This window comes from Myotis nattereri (genome assembly GCF_964212035.1).
Source record: "Myotis nattereri genome assembly, chromosome: 2".
NCBI lineage: Eukaryota > Metazoa > Chordata > Mammalia > Chiroptera > Vespertilionidae > Myotis > Myotis nattereri.
In genome coordinates this window covers 43,441,287-43,461,840 of record NC_138076.1, presented here as the reverse complement: position 1 = coordinate 43,461,840, position 20,554 = coordinate 43,441,287, and the positions used below count along the sequence as shown (strand labels likewise).

The window sequence follows — 20,554 nt, the reverse complement described above, 5'->3', positions numbered from 1 at the left end:
ATTCTAGCTCCTGTGGAACTTAGAGAGAAGAGGGAGTACAAGTATGGAAAAGCTCTGCCAATAACCAGAGCTGTGCCTCAGTGAAGGGAAATGTAAGGTGATGGTCCAAAGAAAAATGAACACACCAGATCTAGCAGACAAAATGATAGGCCTAAACAGATAAGTTAAAGCATTGGGTTTTACAACACAGATGTAGCGACTAAATTTAACCCTTTGAGTGCCAACCAATATCCTAGGAACTATGCTAAAATTGCCAAGGCATTTTTGCTGATTTTACAGCAGTTTAGGAAAAAAAATTATGAATCGCCAGTAAATGAAGTTACATATTCAAAAACTTAAGGAAAGCTTTACTACATTGACTGGACGCCATTTGCCATTTCGAAGCTTTGATAGCGCTCCCGGCACTTTTGGCGAAAGACAGGAGGAGCGCGATCTCGCTCCCCGGCACTCTAGGGGTTAAATGTTGGGTGTACTTAGCAGAAGTTCATCAATTTCCCCAACACTTTCTCTGGTAGACACAGAACATCTTTAGGGTGAGGATTATCCCAATAACTATGTCTCAAAGTTTATCTAATTAAGTGAACTAATAATGCATGAAAACAACAACAACACAAGTCCAAGTAGTTTAAGATCTCATGACTGAATGAATGAACAACTGAGTGAATGAATGCAGTGGCTCGTGTGCCTGTGTGCCTTCTTAGGCACGGTGTGTTTTTGTAGGTTGCTTATCTCTGTCCCACTGCATCAAAATTTTATTCAGCTTTTATTAAAAGTTTTAGAAACTTACATATAAAGTGTGTACATTTACATAAAATGTTCCCTGTGGGAAGTTTGTAAAAGGATGATAGTGGATTACAAGTAAATAGACAGGGGGAAGGGGACAGAAATAGGTAAATTGTTCTAACTTTAGATCAGGATGTTATATGGCATAACCAACAAGGCAAGCTTAAATCCCCTAACAAGATTAAGTTTAACTCAGAAATCATCTCTAGTAACTCAGCCACAGTCACAATGATGTAATGGAGGGCTTTACTTAAAAGGATGACAAAATGAAGAGACCCAAAACCCAACAAACCATATGGTTAAAATGTTACTTTTGGGAAAGAGTACAGATAGAATCACAAAGTATGAAAAATGCAAAAACACTTTATATGAACTTTCTGACCATTGACAATGCCATTGTTAAGAACAGAACTAAATTAGTTTTGAGGCATTTTGTAACATGGGTTGGGCATTTTTAAAAAGTGGAACAAAAACTACATACACATGAATTCAGTGATGACAATCTTTTCTATTCATATTTTGATAAATTAATTGACACTTAAAACAGCTTTTTTCTTTTCTTTTTTGGAGTAAGTAAAGGTTTATTGATGGAGAAGTCCTAGCTCTATCTAGAAGATGGGAAAACTAATTATCAGATCCTTCTTAAGAGAGTCTGGAATCCAGGCATCTATTGTTCCTAAGGGAAGGGAGGAGGGGCAAGGCAAGGGGTGGGTGCTGGTATAGACAGGTAAGCCTCAAAAGGGATCCAAGGAAAAGTGGGAAATTTCTCAATCCCTTTGTTCCCAGTTGGTCCACTGATGCCCGCTGGTCTGAGTCCAGTTATGGCGACTCCTGTGAATCTTTGAAAAACAGTCATTACTTTGTGCATGTTTCCCCACCTCTTTGCTGACAAGGGAGTTGGGGAGGGGGCTGCTGCTCAAGACTCAAGCAGGATTCTGCTAGTTAATTAACATATCGGTAGTATATCTCTCTGAAGGCTATCAGAGAGAAGAATTTCATTGTTACAGTTCCCCCATTCTGTTCATTCCTCAATCTTGAGGGAAATAGAGCAACTGGACCCAGGTTCAACACCAAGGGAGGATTAGCTAGTAGTAAGATTTGTCTGCCCATGGGTGCCCCTATTCTGGCCCTTATAATCTCACATGCCCACCTGAGCCTTAGCGTGTACATTTTGGGTGTACAGTTTACAAGCAGAGACCACAGCAATGGTGAAAGAAACAGTAGGCCAGGATACATGTACCCTAAGTAAGGATCAAAGCAAACCATAAGCCAGTCCCTGAGTCTGTAAGGCTGTCAGTCTAGAAGAGACCCCCCCCCCCCCCAAATGAAAGGCTCAGAGCTTCATTTTTGCGGGAATGAAGGCAGGCAGTGAAATTCGACAGATTACACTGATCTGCAGTCCGAACATCAGCTGTCTCTGTGGCTTACACAGCATCCGTCACCTAAACCATCAAATGTGAGCTGTTGTGAAGATTTCTCTGAAGTTTACATTCTATCATCTAACTACAGTCTGCATCTGCAAGGCTCAGAATAAAGTTTTAGTTCTCAATAACTCCAGGGCAAAGGAAGGGAGAAAAGTAAAACACTAGTTAAGAGGACTGCAGCCAAACATTTTTGCTAGAAAAATTCAGGACCCAGTCCTGTCCACAGGTGAAAAAAATAAAATTTTGAGGACAGTTAACCAAGCTATAACCTAATATCCACAATTGTACATTATGGTTGCAATTGAAACAATTTCTCTCTCGAAAATCACCCTCATTTTATCAAAGATAGCCAAGTGAAGACTAATCCATTGCATAAGTCTAGTTTCAGTAAATTTGGTCTGTGATTTGCATAAGTACGACAAGAACAGCAATTGATTATATATCTGCTTTGCTGGAATTTCATAAGGAATCTCCAGATTAGCCTCATGGCTGAGAAGCCAAGCCACATAGTTGCCATCAGCATTTTCCTGTAATACCTATAGATTGGAGTGAATTCCTCAGGTTCTCGAGGTCCCCCAAAATGTCCTCAGGGTCTTCCTTTGCCATCTCCCAGGAAAGCAACCTGGAAAGACTGCCACGAACCATGTAAGAAAGGTACCAGGCTGTTTTTCCAAGGGGCTCTGATCAGCCTCAGAAGTCAACCTCAATTCCTTAGAGCTTTCTGGGGAGATCCACAGTCTGTGCACGTCTCCTTCAAACATGACATTCCAGTCAAAGCCTCATCAAGGGTTTCTAATCTGTGTCCTATTATAGAGAAAACAGATTCCTATAGAATGTTATGCAAACAACCATGTTGCCGTGAAAATAACAATAATCATTCAAAGTCTCCAAACTTCTTGAGGGATTAGGCAGGGAGAAAAATATAAATGTTAAATGCTTCAAAATTGCTTACAAAGGTATCATTTACCAAACTGCTAGGGGCGGGGGGCGAGGGGGAAGGTTGCTTATATCACACAGACAATTGACCAAAGTCCAAAGATGTTTCCTTCCTCCAAATATGACAAGTGCAGGAGGGGGTGAGGTGGGGGGGGGGTGCAGCACAATATAGGCCGTCAGCACAGTGGGGGCCAATCCACTAGGAACTCTAGCTCCTGGCTGCTCGTGTGCCAATGCTTCAAAAGAAAGGCCAGTACTCAATAGATCAGGGTTTGGAGCAAAGAAAGGTTTATTGGTGGAGAAGGCCTAGCTAGAGAAGATGAGAGAACTAATTCTTGAATCCATCTTGAAAATAGTAACATTTTATTCATAAAATATCCAAGCTCAACAGTATGCTGCAGAAATGGTAAAGTTAAAAAATAATTGTTTTTTAACAACATGCTTACAATGGATCAAAGTTGAACGTGGTAAAGGTACTTCTGGGAAATGTATTTAACATGGGCCTAGCTATATTTTTATAGTTCTAAACTTCTATAAGAAAAAATAATCAATCTACCCTTAAGATTTCACTGACTCCACTAATTCAGTTTTAAGGATACGAACAGAATTTTATAATAAAACACTTCCAATGTGATAACATACATAAGAAAGACATAAAGTTTTAAGTCAAACCAAAGCCTGCTGTAATTAAAAAGTTCTCACTTAAAAATTAGTTGGAAAAAAATACACTGAAACGCTATTGTACCGTTCTGAAGAAAAACCTTTTTATGACTTCAACGACACGCCATTTTTAAGCAGAAGTCTTAAACACTTTATATGCTTCAAAATCTGTTGACAATTTGTTTTTCAATACTGTATTAGGTACCATTAAAGAGACCCTTGTTCTCTGAAGCAGCTTCCTATTTATTGTGGAACATGCTCTAAGGCAGGAGCATTAGTATCATGTTGGCAAGTTACTGACATACGGCGATGCCGACACACTGTTGGCACCTGGGTCTTCTGACCTGTGGAGCTACACAGGTAGCTATACATCTGAACAGTCACTCCAGTCAGTCACAGTTACTAAGCTGCTTTTCAGTGTGCTTGATTCATCTTGAAGGCCTGTGGGGGGAGAGAGAAGGAGGAAGAGGAGGCCCCGATGATTAAACAAGCGCATTGTCCAGCCTGGAAAATCCATTCCTTCCTACCGCAGTTTATCACTCAGTATCTAGGTCTGCTCACCAGTCCCCACCCCCAGCTCGCACAGCTGTGCAGGAGCCACAGTCAGTGCAACCGCACCATGGCCCCATCTCCAGGGCATTCCCCGGGACCCTGTGTGGAAGCTCCTTCCCTGCATTCAGCATGTGGCCTGGATGTTGGCAGCACTCACTTCACTTTTGTTGTTTTTGTTATTAACTCTGAGTGAGTAGGTGGTAAAGAAAGAAGAACAAAATAGAAAAGCTCAATAGGGTTTAAGTGGTAAACACGGATTTTCTAGGGTAGATGAGCTTAAATATAAAGTTTATTAAAAACTGTCTTGAGTCATTGAATAGTTAGTGAGTTCCACTTGAGTTTGATTCTAGATGGTTTTCTTTTTGCGGTGCCTGGGGTCATGGCACAGGGAGAAGACAAAGGAAATGGACTAAGAGAGTCCTCTCTGCCCTGGGAACTTGGAGTCACTGTACCGTAAACATGGCCTTTTGTTTTTTCAACTATTAGAATCGATTTTCAGGCGCAGCACAGGGAACTTAATAACGGTTCCAGGTCAGAGGTCGAGGTTATGACTTGACAATGTGAGAGTAAAGGCCCAGCTGACACACTGGTGGAGGGGAAAGGTGAAGTGAAAGGTAGAGGTAGCAATGGTTCATTTTACAAAGCGGGGTGGTTGAGCGATAGTGCTGCAAGTGGCCAGAGCAAATGCTGGTATTAACGTGTTAATTTAAAATTACAAACATGGGTCCAAAAATACCAATGAGAGGTGTGAGTGGAGAAAATGAGCCAAGTCTTCATCTGTTTGATAGGACATTGACAGTTATTATCTCAAGTTGATAAGTCTAGAACAGCGGTTCTCAACCTGTGGGTCACGAGCAATGAAAATACATCCTGCATATCAGATATTTACATTACGATTCATAACAGTAGCAAAATTATAGGTATGAAGTAGCAACGAAAATAATTTTATGGTTGGGGGTCACCACAACATGAGGAACTGTATTAAAGGGTCACGGCATTAGGAAGGTTGAGAACCACTGGTCTAGAAGCAGAGGCACTAATAGCAGATTGATGGGGCACTACAGGTGGGGAAGCGCTCCTGTATGACTTGGCTTTCACCGTGTGCAAGGTTTACTCTGATAAAAAACACAAATTACATTTTCTAATTTTAAAAAATTAATGCATCAAGAGTTAAGTCTCTGGCCTTATGCAGACTCCAGGACTTATCCAGGAGCAGTTTCTACTAATGGTTTCACTGTCATTTATCCCACTGGCTATAGCGCCACAAGAAAAATCTGCCTTCAAAGGCAACAAAAATACTTCATATATACACAGAATAACACAGGAAGACTGCCAGAAGAATGGCCTCATCCAAGTGCATGATCAGAAATTTTAATTTTTATGGGGCACCTGCATGAAGAGTATATTTATATGGGCATTTTCAAAAATAATGTAAAAATTTAAATACTAAAGATTAGTTCTAAAAGTAAATAAAAACAATTAGTAAATATACACAAATCAGTAAGTTGTGCATATTCAGTCCTTATTAAAATAACATAAAGCATCGAGGTCTTTGTTATGCCAATAGTGTTTCTGTCTGAGGATATATTTGCATAGTTTAATTAGATATTTATAAAGATGAAACGCAGTAATTGGAAAATGGACCGAGCTTCTGCAAGACACCAAAGTAGCACACCTTCTCTCTTTGGCCCTCTAGGAGTTGCTGCACCCCAGGCAGTTGGCACTTGAGCCAAATGTGACTCATGCTTCACAGGCGGAGGTTCTCGCTGCTCTTTCCCGGTTATTTTCCCCAGAGACTTTTCTTCTGTTAAGGATGATATGTCCCAGTCGTCATCATCCACATCTGAGCACTAAAAGAAATACATGGAGAGTAATGTTTCCTAAAGAAGTGGCACACGTCACTTTGTTGGCCAGACGAGCTGCTGACACGGAGTGATATGAAGCTGGGAACCTCAGAGGATCCATGCTCTGGTCATTTCTGGGAATGGATTTAGAAATCCGTGTTGGACGAAAAAAAAACCCTTTTTTGTTTCTTGCCATGGAAACGTATGTTTTCTACTCTACCAATCATAAATATGGAAAACTCCAGAAACACTGCCTTTTAGAAATAAAGTTAGGATGCTCCCCAGAGTAGGAGCTAGGGCAGCTCTGGAGCTCTTACCTGCGATCACGACATTTAATCTGCACGCGGGCCCTCAGGCATAGCCCCTGCCCGAAAGGACTTGCCTATCTACCACAGCCTTTCTAAGGGAGGCACGTGCGCTCTGCTTGGAAATACGTACATGGCTTTTTGTCATATTTGGCTGGTGTAAAACAAACAGCACTAACTAATAAAAGTAGTTTGACAGAATGCTGTGGATTCCATAGATGAACAGGAAAAGAATTCATCTAAGTGAAAAATGAAGCAAAGAACGACTACTACTAGAAGGCCCTGTCGACACGTCTGAGCTGTGCCAGAAACACAAAGGGAGATCTTGCTCCACAGAAACACCGGCGTCCTGGGTGTGGGAACTGCTCGGAACGTGGAAGGGCCTCTCCTCTGCTCAGGCTCTGCCCTCCTCTCAGGATTTCTCCACCAACTACTGAGTTGGACTAAACCCTGAAAAGTCCCTATTTTACTTCCAGGTCACACCATGGCAGCAGAATAGTCTCTGGATTCAGATCTAGAGGCCCCAGATTCTAGGCTGAAACAAGTTTCTGAGGACAAACCATCTAATATCTGTAAGCATCAACACACAGGACAGGATTCTGAAAAGCTGTAGTTTGATAAGCATAAGACATGGTTACCAGTTATCATTCCAATATCTTTGATTCTCTATGGAATGGGAAGAAAGGCAATACTGAAAACAAGAAAAGGTAAAAATCTCAACCTCTATACTACAAAAAATAAAATTACGATGAAATTCTCTATAGTTAGCAAGTAAAAATGATTTCACCTTTAGTTCTTCTTTAAATTCTCTTTTGACGAATGCTTCAGCAACATTAATCCCACCAACTGGCTTACTCACATTTCTTTGATTTGAAACCGTCTTTTCAACTTTTTCAGTTAATGTTTTAATGGAGGTTCCTATATGACCAACAGAAAATAGGAAAAGTTTAAAAAACTTGTATCTATCTTCAGTTCCAAAATAACTTAACAAGCAATTTTGAGTTTAAGCTTTGCAAATAAGTATGTACTATTAAACTCAATTGATGTATTTTGGGGTTTAAAATGCTACATTAAATACTTATAATTTCCTTTAAAAATAATGGCTCTCTAGACTAGGAGCAGTAAAATTTTTTATCTTATTTATTTTTTATTTATTAAATTTATTGGGGTGACATTGGTCGACATGAACATATAGGTTTCAGGTGTGTGGGTTTCTATGCTACAAGATCTGTATATGCACTATGCGCCCACCAAAAATTTTCATTTTAAATCAAAGAAGGATGGTCTCATTCAAGTTCTGATCAGAAACATTAATTTCAGTGAGGTAGATAAAAACTAAGATGGCGGCATAGATAAACACCGGGAAATTGCTGCCTCCCACAACAATTGAAAAATACGTCAAAAACACAAAACGGACATCATCCAGAACTACAGGAGGGATGGCTGAGTGTAAATTCTACAACTAGAAGGAAAGAAAAGCACACTGAGAGCCAGAGGAGCTGCGGAAGTAAAGTGCAGAGGTAGGGGGCTTGCGCACGCGCGGAAAAGGGCTGGCACCTGAGGACGCGGCTGTCTTTTTGAATCTGGAGGGAGTCACAAGCTCCCGACGGCTCTGAACTCTGGTTCCGGGAAGTCTCTGGGGACCCAGGACTCATACGGGGAGAAACTGGACTGTTTGGCAGCGGGCGAACTTGAGGGCGGCTTTCCCTCAGAGGTGCTTGCAGCCGTTACCGGGACAGTGAGACTCGCAACTCCTTAGGGCAGGGCTGAGGCTCCGCCATAGCTGCTTGCTCCGCCCTTTGATTCTTTGAGACCCCGCCCCACCCAGGCTGCGGCAGAGGCTTTTGCATATGAATGCCCTGGCCCTTTGTAACCTGTAATTACCTAACTGCAGCCTGGCCAGACAGACCCAGAACTTCCAAGAGAAGGCCCAAGGCCCCACAGCAGCTTGCATTGCTTCACAGCTGAGCCTCATCAGGGCCAAAAAAGGAAGGGGAATCTGCAGTTCTCTTCGTAGCTCCTGCTGTGTAACCTCAGGCAGAGGCTAAATTAGCACCTCCTTAGATCCAAGAGCCACTATACCCAGTGGTCAGAGGGGGACCATCCAGATCACAACTCCTCAGATCCATAAGGGACACACTCAGGGTGCAGTCTCAGTGCGCACCAAAGCCCCACTGAAGCAAGTCTTGCCCCAGAAGGGTGTCTCCAGCACAGAAGTTCTCCCACTGCAGACACATCTGATTTTCACTGCCAATTGGCCTGGAGGTCAATTCCTCCCAGTGATCCTACAACAACCAAGGCATAGCTACCTCAGGTAACTGGGGAGGCTGAGCCACTGGGCCCTACAGGACACCTAGCACACAAAGCCACTCTATCAACACAGGGAAGCAGCCAAAATGTGGAGACAAAGAAACAGGTCACAAATGGCAGAAATGGAGGAAAGCAAACGACTGGATATAGAGTTCAAGGCCACGTTTATAAGGTTTTTCAAGAATTTTATGGAAACCGCCGATAAATTTAATGAGTCCCTCAATAAGTATAGTGAGACCCTGGAGGACATGAAAAAGGACCAACTAGAAATTAAGCATACACTGACTGAAATAAAGAATAATTTACAGAGATCCAACAGCAGACCAGAGGATCCCAAGAATCAAGTCAAAGATTTGAAATACAAAGAAACAAAAAATACCCAACCGAAAAAGAAAAAAGAAAAGAGATTCCAAAAATATGAAGATAGTGTAAGGAGCCTCTGGGACAACTTCAAGCGTACCAACATCAGAATTATAGGGGTACCAGAAGAAGAGAGCGAGCAAGATATTGAAAACCTATTTGAAGAAATAATGACAGAAAACTTCCCCTACCTGGTGAAAGAAATAGACTTCCAAGTCCAGGAAGCGCAGAGAACCCCAAACAAAAGGAATCCAAAGAGGACCACACCAAGACACATCATAATTAAAATGCCAAGAGCAAAAGACAAAGAGAGAATCTTAAAAGCAGCAAGAGAAAGACAGTCAGTTACCTACAAGGGAGTACCCATACGACTGTCAGCTGATTTCTCAACAGAAACCATGCAGGCCAGAAGAGAGTGGCAAGAAATATTCAAAGTGATGAATAGCATGAACCTGCAACCAAGATTACTTTATCCAGCAAAGCTATCATTCAGAATAGAAGGTCAGATAAAGAGCTTCATGGATAAGAAAAAGCTAAAGGAGTTCATCACCACCAAACCAGCATTATATGAAATGCTGAAAGGTATTCTTTAAGAAGAGGAAGAAGAAAAAGGAACTCTTACCATTTGCCACAGCATGGATGGAACTGGAGAGCGGATAAATACCACATGATCTCACTCATTTGTGGAATATAATGAACAACATAAACTGATGAACAAGGACTGATCCAGAGATGGAGAGGCATTGATTGGACTGTCGGGCTTTGGAGGGAGGGTAGGGGAGGGTGGGGGTAAGGGGGAAAGATCAACCAAAGGACTTACATGCAGGCATATAGGCCTAACCAATGGACACGGACAACGGGGGGTGGGGGGGGGTGGGGGGGGTGAGGACATGAGCGGGGGGGCGGGTAGAGGGTTACGTGGGGACAAGAACACATATGTAATATCTTAATCAATAAAAAATATATTAAAAAAAATTTCAGTGTGGTAACCTACATGAATAAAATATTCATATGGGTATTTTCAAAAACAATATTAATTCTTTTAAATGAATTAGTTATATTTTAGACAATTATACAAATATATATATATATATATATATATATATATATATTTATATATATATATATAATACCAAAACTGATTTACATCTGATATGGTTAAAATATATTTTAAAAATTATATTAAACTGAATTTTTTTTTTAAGTGAACCTAGAGTACCATTTCTCTTCAGCAAATTAACAACAGTTACAGATTTGGACCTTATGTTCCTTTAGACTTGCCCCATGTCCGAAAGCAGAATGTATTAGAATAGTCATTCTTATAGTCACCCAATTTTATTAGTTGACTGTGTCTCTCTAAATTCATATGTTGAAGTCCTAACCCCAATACCTCAGAATGTGACCTTATTTAGAGACCGGGCCTTTTAAGAGATAATGAAGCGAAAGTGAGGTCATTTGGGTGAGCCCAAATCCAGGATGACTGGTACCCTTACAAACATGGGGAATCTGGACACAGGCACTCATTGAGGGAGGCCCATGTGATGATAGGGAGACATGAGAGATCCCTGCGGCCCCAGTAGGAACTAACTTGGCCTCCTTGATTTTGGCCCTCCAGCCTCCGGACTGAGACAACACATTCATTTGTTTAAGCCCCCCAGTATCTGGTACGTGGTTATAGCAGCCCAAGGAGACTAATAGACCCAGGCATTCCCGAATCCTTCCTCTCCTTCCATGTGACTATCATTTGTGGTTAAGCCCTGTCCATTTTCCTGAGGCAGCGGTAGCTTTTGGATAAGCCCTGTCCTTTCCTCAAGCACATTTCCAGCTCCGACTGCCTGTGCTGGCTGCCCCGGGGTGAGAACCACTGCCCTAAACAAAATTTCCAAAAGGACTTTTAATGATAAAAGCTCACCCATGGGCTTGGGAGAAATATCAGAGTCATCAATTTCACTGCCTTCGGTCCAGTCAGTGTCACTCTTGACAGTTTTCCTTCCAAAGCTACTCTTGTTGTTTTTAGACGGCGGCACAAGAGGTAACTCTGGGGATGTGTATGCCTGGACGAGGTCGCCAGCATCCAAGTCTTCCTCAGAACTAAAGGGAGGCGACCTAAACAAATCAAACAGAGGGTGCTGTTTTCACAAGTTCCAGGATTTACAAATGATAATGCCTCTTAAAGTGGTGGGAACTTTCTCAGGTAATTCCCAGGAGCTTAACAAACAAAGGGTGTGGCGGAGAAGAGATGGCAGCAAGGCCAGGACTTCTGCAAAAAGCTGGAGAGTCATTTCAAATCCAGACCTGACAACCATTTGGCATAAATACCAAAATGGACTGAAGCTATGACACTCCTCCTCTAAATCCAAACTTGTATATTCTTAACATTCTTGGTTTTTACATACCTCAGAAAAATATTTCTCAGTCGGAAAAAATATTTTTGACAATAAAACTACTTCACCTTTAAAAATAGTGTCATTATTTATAACTTACCTTTACACTGTATCTTACAAAGCGCTTTTACAATCTCGTTTGTATAACCACATGAATTGTCACCCCATTTTAAAGGGAAATGAAAGTTCAGAGCAGTGTTCATTCATTCAAAAAATATTCACTGAACAGTTAGATTTCAGACATTGTTTAGTTATACTATATCCCATGAAATAAAGCTCTTCCCATGAGATTATGCAAATGAAAAGAGCTTTTGAAGGCTAAGGCATTATTTATATTGTCTCTACTATATTATATTTCTACTTTCTCTACTATCTATATATATTTATATATGTACATAAGGCATCAATGTACAGATTTATAGTATCTATATCTCTAGAATAAGGCAATGATAATGAAATTCAATTATAAAATTAGTTTTCCTCATAATTAATAACAGTAATATAATTTATTGAGTACCCACAAGTGCCAAGCACTGAGGCCAAGCCCTTTTCATATATTCTTACTAAGTTATATAACTATGCTGTAGAAAAGGCAGTATCATCCCATATTACAGATAAGAAAACTGAGACTTAACCCTGACCAGTGTAGCTCAGTGAGTTGGGTGTTGTCCCATGTACTCAAAGGTTGCCAGTTTAATTCCTGGTCAGGGCACATGTCCGGATTACGGACTCAATCCCTAGTAGGAGGCGTGCAGGAGGCAGATGATAGATGTCTCACTCTCATGTTGATGTTACCCTCTCCCTCTCCTTTTCCCTTCCTTTCTCTCTTAAAAAAAAAAAAAAAAGAAAAAGAAAAAAAATCTTTTTAAAAAACACTGAATTTAAAACTGGGACTCAATTGAATCAATGGCACACAGTTAATGATTGACTGAGCTAGGATTCTTAGTACCCTAAGAGAGCCTTAGAATGCTAAAATATCATCTGGCCACACCAGCCATGAAAAGTCAACATCATTCCTTCAATTTATCAAGCTTATTGAAAGTTACTAGACACTGCGGGGGGGGGGGGGGGGGGGGTTAATGGAAGTGACTCAGGGTGGTTCCACTTCTTTTTTTTCTTTTTTAAAAATATATTTCATTGATTTTTTACAGAGAGGAAGGGAGAGGGATAGAGAGTTAGAAACATCGATGAGAAAGAAACATCGATCAGCTGCCTCCTGCACACCCTCTACTGGGGATGTGCCCGCAACCAAGGTACATGCCCTTGACTGGAATTGAACCTGGGACCCTTTAGTCTGCAGGCCGATGCTCTATCCACTGAGCCAAACTGGTTAGGGTTGGTTCCACTTCTTAATGGGAGCCACAATGTGATAAGCACTATTATATTGTATAAAAACTAATAAAGAAACAAATAAATGCCAAAAAGGAATAACAAATTAATTATGACATTTAATAATTAAGGCTTTAGTTAACCACAATGAGCATACTAATTTACAATGAAAGGGATGTTCAGTGGAAACAATTTTTTAAATAACCTCTCCCCAACCCAAGTACTCTACTCACGTAATATTTGAAGACTTTCTGGGAAAATGATCTTCTGTGATATTTTTCTTAATTCTAAAAAACAAAACAAAACAAAAGAAAACTATTTCTAAACAGCATGAGTGAATAATGTAATTTAACATACATTTCTATGGAATTGGTGATTTTTGCTTTTAACGTATATTAAAGAGGGTGAGCAACAAGAGTCTCCCAGTACCAATGAGAGATGGGTAGAAATTGCAACTATGATTCTCTGTTGGGTTAAACATTGCTGTGAGCTGAATGTTTGTGTCCCCCTAAAATCATGTTGAAGCCCTAACCCCCAACAAAGTGATGGTAGCTAGAGAAAGGGCCTTTGAGAGGTAATTAGGTCTGAGGCCATAAGGGGTGGGGGTCTCGTGAGGGGATTCGTATCCTTGTAAGAAGAGGAAGAAAGACCAGAGCACGTGAGGATACAGCCAGAAGGCAGCCAACCATCTGCACGTCTAGGAAGAGAACCCTCACTGGCTAGCTGGCATCCTGATCTTGGACATCCAGCCTCCAGAAGTGTCAGAACACAAATCTCCATTGTTTCAGCCGCCTGGTCTATGATATTTTGTTATGGAAGCCCAAGCTAAGACAAGCATTCATGTAAAAATTTTAGGGTTGGAAAATACTCACTTTGGGACAGATGTTCTATCAGTGAAAACAGGTCTTTGTTTAATCAACTGTCTGCTTTTGGGAGGAAGTTGTACTGCTTTGGGTACTTCTCCAGTTGAAAGGGTTTCCCCTTGAGAACCACTGTACCTGTCTGGAATAGTAGTGTTATTCATGAGTCCTCAGTGCATGAAAAGCAGAAGAAAAGACTGTAATACTGTCTATGCTGGCACTGAAATGAACAAGCCCATCTCTAGGGTCTAGAGCCCGCATTAAAGGATTTCTCTTAAATGTAAAAACAAAATACAAAAACCAACACTTAGTGGTTCGGACAACAATAAAGTCGCAAATTAAGTGCCAAAGTTTGTGAACCATTTAAAGTTATGAAAAGGTTGTTCAATTTCACTTCCATCTGCAGAAATGAAATGGCGGTTAGTAACAGCCTTACCTGAAGTCAGTACTATTCTCTCCTCAGTTTTAGAGCTGACCTGATGTTCAAGGGATTCTCGAATTTGCTGAATGTTAGGCATCTGTCTTTCTTGATTGTGTCTTTTTGATTCCATGGTTCTTAGCACTCTATTCAATTGATCGCTTGGAATACCACGTGTATCCTGAAGGAATAAAATATAAAGTTAGTCAATTATCCCAGGATGAGATAAGGAATGGTCAAACCCCACCTGAAAAAAGAGCCTATGGAAATTTAAAAGACTGACAACACTAAGCGTTGGTGAAAGAGCAACTGAAACTCTCATGCACTGACAGGGATAGTGTACATTGGTACAAACACTGAAAAACTATTTGGCTATACCGATTAAAACGAAACTCAGAAATTTCATTCCCAGATAGATATCCAAGAGAAAAGAATGCCTATGTCCATCAAAAGACATGTGTAAGAATGTAGTGGTCAAAAAGAGCCGCAAATTAGAAGTCCACATGTCCATCAATAGGGAGTAAAGTGTAGCATATTCAGGCAGTAAAATGCATATTATACTACAAACCACTGCGAAATGAAACAACAGATATGAATCTTATACACAAAATCATAAGCATAAGAACTCATATATAAAATGCTACATGATGTGTGATTTCATTCACATGAGGTTCAAGAACAAGCAAAATTAAGTCAGAATAACCATTACCTGTTGTTGAAGAAAAAGGGGTGATATTGACTAAGGAACGGGTTTTGAAAATGATCAATGTCTTGATCTGGGTGGTAGGTACAGATCACACACACACACACACACACACACACACACACACATACTCATTCAGAGACATATACACACAAATTCATATACACATATGATTATATGCATACATACAGGAACACATATGTACACACATGCCTATCTATATATACATGCACATGTCTACACATAGATACATATGTGTATATACAGATCTATTTACACAAACACTATACACATCCATATGTAAATACATATATGTAGGTACATAAATTCAAGTTGTTCACTTAAGATTTATATATTTTATGTATATCAATAAAAATGTAAAAAGCAAATAATATATATGACATTTTGTACCAGAATAATTCAATCTGGTAAAAACATGAAATATAATTCATTTACCCATTCATTTAACAAGTATTGCTTAAGTGTTGATTTTGTAACAGGCAACAATTTGAAGTTAATAGCAGAATGTAAGCAGCACGGCAACGGCCGAGATACAAACCCTAGCTCCTTCATTACTAGCTGTGTGACCTGAAGCAAGTTACTTAACCTCTCTTAAGATGGAGATACTATTGTCACTTACCTCAGAGATTTGTTTCTATGTTTAAATGATTTAATATTCATGAAGCTCTTGGAAAGGTGCATTAACCTTTAGTCTCCTAATGTGGCGAGAACTGACATGTCTTCTCATCTCTGATTCTTTCTTATTTAGAAAACAAACCAGCAAATGTTCAAAAAATGAGTAAACTTACTGCATTAATCCCCAAGCTTTCCAATTTCCCCAACAAATTCTGCTCCAAGATTGATCTTATTTTCTTAGTGAGAGAGGGGTTAGTCTTCCAAGCTCTCCTGACATGGTTCTTGCTGTTTTTAAATTTCTGTTCATTTTCCCTTCCTGAAATAAAGTTTCAAAAAATGCTTTAAAAAAAAGCAATTAAACAAATACATTAAATCTCTAAGTAGAAAAGGATAAAATACAACTTTTAAACAGCAAGTAAGCATTTGTAATCTTTTAAGTTTGGGGATATTTTTAGTCATTCAGCACAATGTATAATGCTTAAGTACTGTAGCTTTTAAAACTTTAAGTCAGCTTCAAAACTTCAAATGTCTTTAAAGACTCTTTCTTGATCCCTTAACTGAATTATATCTAGGTAAATAATGCAAGAAGTTTGTCTCTAAAGAAGCACAATGGGGAAAAAAAACACATTTAGAAGTTTAACTAAGTTTTATTCTAAAATTATTTTACTATTTCTTGAATGATTCATTTTTCCTAAATCCAGTTAGAATTTATTTATCAGTTTACAAAGAAAAAGCTCAATTTATTTTAAATAACTAAGTTTTTATATAGTAAACTTAATAGAAATCAAGTTCATATGAAATTTCAAAATGTGAAATTATCCCTCTTAAAATATTTACCAAAATAAAAAAGAGGTTAACAGAAGTCTTGGGGAAAGCATGTTTTGCTTAAAACAACCTATAATTTAAAATAAAGGAAAAATAACAGGCCAGGCTCTTCTAACTTTTCCTTCCCTATTCCTCTTTTATTGCCCCCACTAAAAAATGTATACTTAAAGAGAATTTGGAGAAGGGGCGTGTGACCTTGAAGAACTGAGTCCTTCATAAAAAAAAAAAAAAGGAAAGCTTGATGAAAGAGACCCAATGCTGGGCAGCTCTGACCCTTAGAGAAGGTGCAAAGAAAGATCTGGGAGAATACAACAGTATTATCATTTTGGAGTCTAATCTCCTAGTCTCCAAACAGGGGAGTCTCACCAAATACCACTGCCTGGATCTGGGGCTATAGGAGGGCCCCCACAGACACTCCATTTTCCCTGTTCCATCCATTTCAGTAGATGGGATTTTTAATTGCCCAAGGCACTTAGATGTGTAGACCTTAAACAAAATGCCTTTGGTTGAGACGCTTTCTAAACACTAGCTCAATTCCAGTAGTAAAGAATATTGTCTGTTCATTAATAAATGGGTTTGCTGACAGCAAAATTAGTCAAATTACTATTAGTACATTAAATAGGAGGGGAAACCTTGCATGATGATGCTTTTATATACTTTGCTAGTGCGGCTTTCTAAATCAAATGATAAAACTGGATATGATTAAAAATCAGAAGTAATCTTACATTTTATATTCTCAGCATGTATGCTGCTCTTTTCACTGCTCTTCCCAACCATTGTTTTCCAGTATTCTGAAACCACCCTAAAAAAGGTACTTCTGTCCTAGAAACTGACAATGCATTTTAATCTAGAGGGTTTAGCTGCAGCCATGCTGTGTCACTGATTTTGGCTGCCAGTTGGTCACCAACTCTACAACTACAGGTATAGCTAAAAATAAAAAGAGGTACCAAGAGACAGTCTGCAAGTGCTGGAGCTAACACTGGAATACAAGCAACTCCTGTGCTGATTATGCAGAGATGATGTTTTTGGCTGGCATCTGGGATATAAAAGGAACTGCAGAGAAGCACAGTCTGAAGAAAAGTCTGGGCCCCTGTCTGCCCCGGGGCGCAAGGAGACATGCAAGGGTCAAATGAAGCCAAGAATGGCTGGGTTACAGTTTAGAAGAGTCATAAGGTCTTTGATAGTAGTCGCTGAATTCATTTGGTTGATTGATCCGGGTTCACCCTCACCCATGATGACAAGTTCCTTTTGGTGACTTAGTTTCCCCAATGACCACAGATTAAACATTTCCTCTGTCCTCAGATTCACTTTATATGTTGGCACTGGTTTTGGAAAGCCATTTATGAAAAATCAGAAAACCCCTTGGTTGGAAAGACTCTTAGAAGGTTGGAGCTGGACTTCGGAAGCAAGAGAAAGGATGTAGAGTGGACAGGGAAATGATAATCACATTTTTGGGAAAAGATAGAATTAATCACTTGAAAACCAACAACAGCTGAAGATTTTAATTCAGGCATGTATTGCTCACCAAGATCAACAAAGCAAAACTTTCTACATATCAGCACTTCCTCTAATTACAAATGTGAAAGCTTATGAAAGCAGATGAGCAATGCGCAATAGCCCAGACCTGTGATGGGTCCATCTGACGTACAACATAGCATTTATGGTAAGCAAATAATTGTAGCAAACAGTACAAAACAAAAGCAGAGTTTTTGAGTTGGAAGGGACTTTATCATCTAGTAAAGAGGCTCCTCATTTTTCACAGAAGGACACCAAAACCAGAGAGGTGAAGAGACTTCCCCCAAGGCCACGCAGCATTGTCACTAATCAAACTCAATGACTCGGAGCAAGCTCCTGATCCTGGTTTCAAGTTTCTGAATTTAAAAAATGGCCTCTAACACCACCTCCTGGTCCTCACATTCTAACACCCTATAAACAGCAAGGTCAAGTACGCCTCTACACAACTGTCAATTAGTAAGGAAGAGTCCTCCTGGTGAGTTACTTCTTGGTAACAGCCAGTGTTTTGCAAACCACTGCCTAGGCCCTAGGGCAGGGGTGGGCAAACTTTTTGACTCGAGGGCCACAATGGGTTCTTAAACTGGACCGGAGGGCCGGAACAAAAGCATGGATGGAGTGTTTGTGTGAACTAATATAAATTCAAAGTAAACATCATTACATAAAAGGGTATGGTCTTTTTCTTTTTTAGTTTTATTCATTTAAAAGGGGCCGGATCCGGCCCGCGGGCCGTAGTTTGCCCACGGCTGCCGTAGGGCATTCGTTGCACAGGCATTATCTGCAAAATGTTAGCACAAGCTGAGGAACTTATTGATGGCAATTAATCTGCTGCCAGCGTGCTAGCTCCGTAGAGGCACTAGAAGGATGTGGTCACTGCTTCTGTAACTGACAATGCATTTTGCCGGAATCAAACCTGCAACCTGAGTATGTGCCCTGGCTGGGAATTTAACCCAGGACCTTTTGGTACGAAGGACAATATTCAACTAACTGAGCTACACCGGCTAGGGGTCTGGGGTGTTTTTGATGGTCCTCAGTACACCTCCCACCAGAGCTGTGTATGAACCCAAGGATGGTGGCAAAGATTTTCTTTCCCAATCTGATTCCCCAAATGTGGCAACAATCAATGATGGTGTTTGCCGTCAATGGTCCTAAACTCACGCCTCACGTTTTCTGGGTAGAAGAACTCTAAAAGAAACATGGGCAGAATGATGCAATGGGTAGAAACTAGCACCGAAGTGCTGATGGTGGACAAATCAGGATTCCTCTTGGAACCTAGCTGACTCATTTTTAAAATGAGTGTGAACAATTTGACCTGAGGCTCCAGTTTCAAAACTTTGGGCCTTTTTAATGAACCTCCCGATACATTTCATGGCTTCTTCAGAGAATAAGATATTTTGTGTTCCAGACACCAATAAATGACATGTAAGAAAGAAAAAGCATGCTACTTGAAAGTTAAATGTCAATATACATCATATAGATATTATGGATATGCCTGATTTAGTCATTTCTCAATTTGCAGCCTTGTTAAAAATTTTTGGGAAAAAGTCTAGAGAATACTGAAGCTTTAACAAATATTAAGACTCTGTGTATTAGGATATATAATTTTACTTCTCTTCCTAACAAAAATGACAAAACCAGAGGCCATATAAATATTAACAATTTGTCTTCTCTGAAAGAAGTGATATATGGTAAAATATTATCATTACTAAGGAGAAAATTATGATAAACGAATTCAAATATAATTGTCCTAGAAACTACAAGTCTAGCATTAGAAAATACTCTTAAAAAAAATTTTTTTTTTATTGTTGAGAGTATTACAGATGTCCCCTTGCCTGCCCCCATTGCTCCCCCTCCCATTGGTTTCCCCGCCCCAGGCCTTCACCACCTTACTGTCTGTGTCCTTAAGATCTTTGGTTACTCTCTTCCCGTGCCCCCCACCCCCTTCCCTCTGAGATTCGTCAGTTTGTTCCATGTTTCCATGCCTCTAATTCTATTTTATTCACCAGTTTATTTTGTTCATTAGATTTCTTGCTCATTTATTTTTATTTTTAGATTCAATTATTAATAGATATATATTTATTGTCATTTTATTGTTCGTATTTTTTATCCTTTTATTTTTCTTCTTCTTCCTCTTCTAATGGAATACCCTTCAACATTTCATGTAATACTGGTTTGGTGGAAAATACTCTTAATAATGTAAAATAATTTTCATAAGCTTCAAACATTAATTTCTAGAGAATAGTTTTTAGAACTGCCAAATAAATTGAGTAGGCAGTAATATTTTAATTAGCTCTTTGAACCTGTCATAGCTCTCAAATTCCACCAAAAACATTATTCTGTACATACATATTCCACATTCAGAGCTGAAATGTTATGCTTTCCTTTCTATTGAAAATAATTTTTGAAGTGGGCACTTCACATGTACATTTCATAGATTCAGGGTATGAGAAATAATTACTGTGATACAAATATTTTCATATCAACTGGCGCACAACACGTGTCGACTTGTCATATGATCAGAAAATATCTGCATTGACATAAAGGCTTAATTTTTTCCAAATTAACTTATTCAGATGCTATGAATACAATAAATCAGGGTGGAAATATAACAGCATATTAGGGGAGTAAGATGACAAAATACTATGTACAGATTGAAAATATAATCCAAACATAAACATCTTCCCTAATTTTGACACAGTGTGCTAAAAACCAC

The 20,554-nt window shown here is 39.5% G+C and overlaps 1 protein-coding gene across 3 annotated transcripts in view; it reads right to left on the bottom strand.

Moving 5' to 3' along the window:
• Positions 1-3,408: 3,408 nt before the first annotated feature.
• Positions 3,409-20,554, bottom strand: part of DZIP1 (DAZ interacting zinc finger protein 1) — a 56,499-nt gene continuing 39,353 nt past the window's right edge. For all 3 annotated transcript variants that reach the window (XM_081083214.1, XM_081083215.1, XM_081083213.1), the window contains 8 exons: positions 15,678-15,820; positions 14,184-14,346; positions 13,760-13,889; positions 13,121-13,174; positions 11,087-11,280; positions 7,292-7,422; positions 6,031-6,205; positions 3,409-4,244 (listed from right to left, as the gene is read on the bottom strand). In XM_081083214.1, coding sequence (XP_080939340.1) covers positions 4,168-4,244; positions 6,031-6,205; positions 7,292-7,422; positions 11,087-11,280; positions 13,121-13,174; positions 13,760-13,889; positions 14,184-14,346; positions 15,678-15,820 — 1,067 coding nt within the window. In that variant the 3' untranslated portion in view covers positions 3,409-4,167. The remainder of the gene's footprint in view (positions 4,245-6,030; positions 6,206-7,291; positions 7,423-11,086; positions 11,281-13,120; positions 13,175-13,759; positions 13,890-14,183; positions 14,347-15,677; positions 15,821-20,554) is intronic.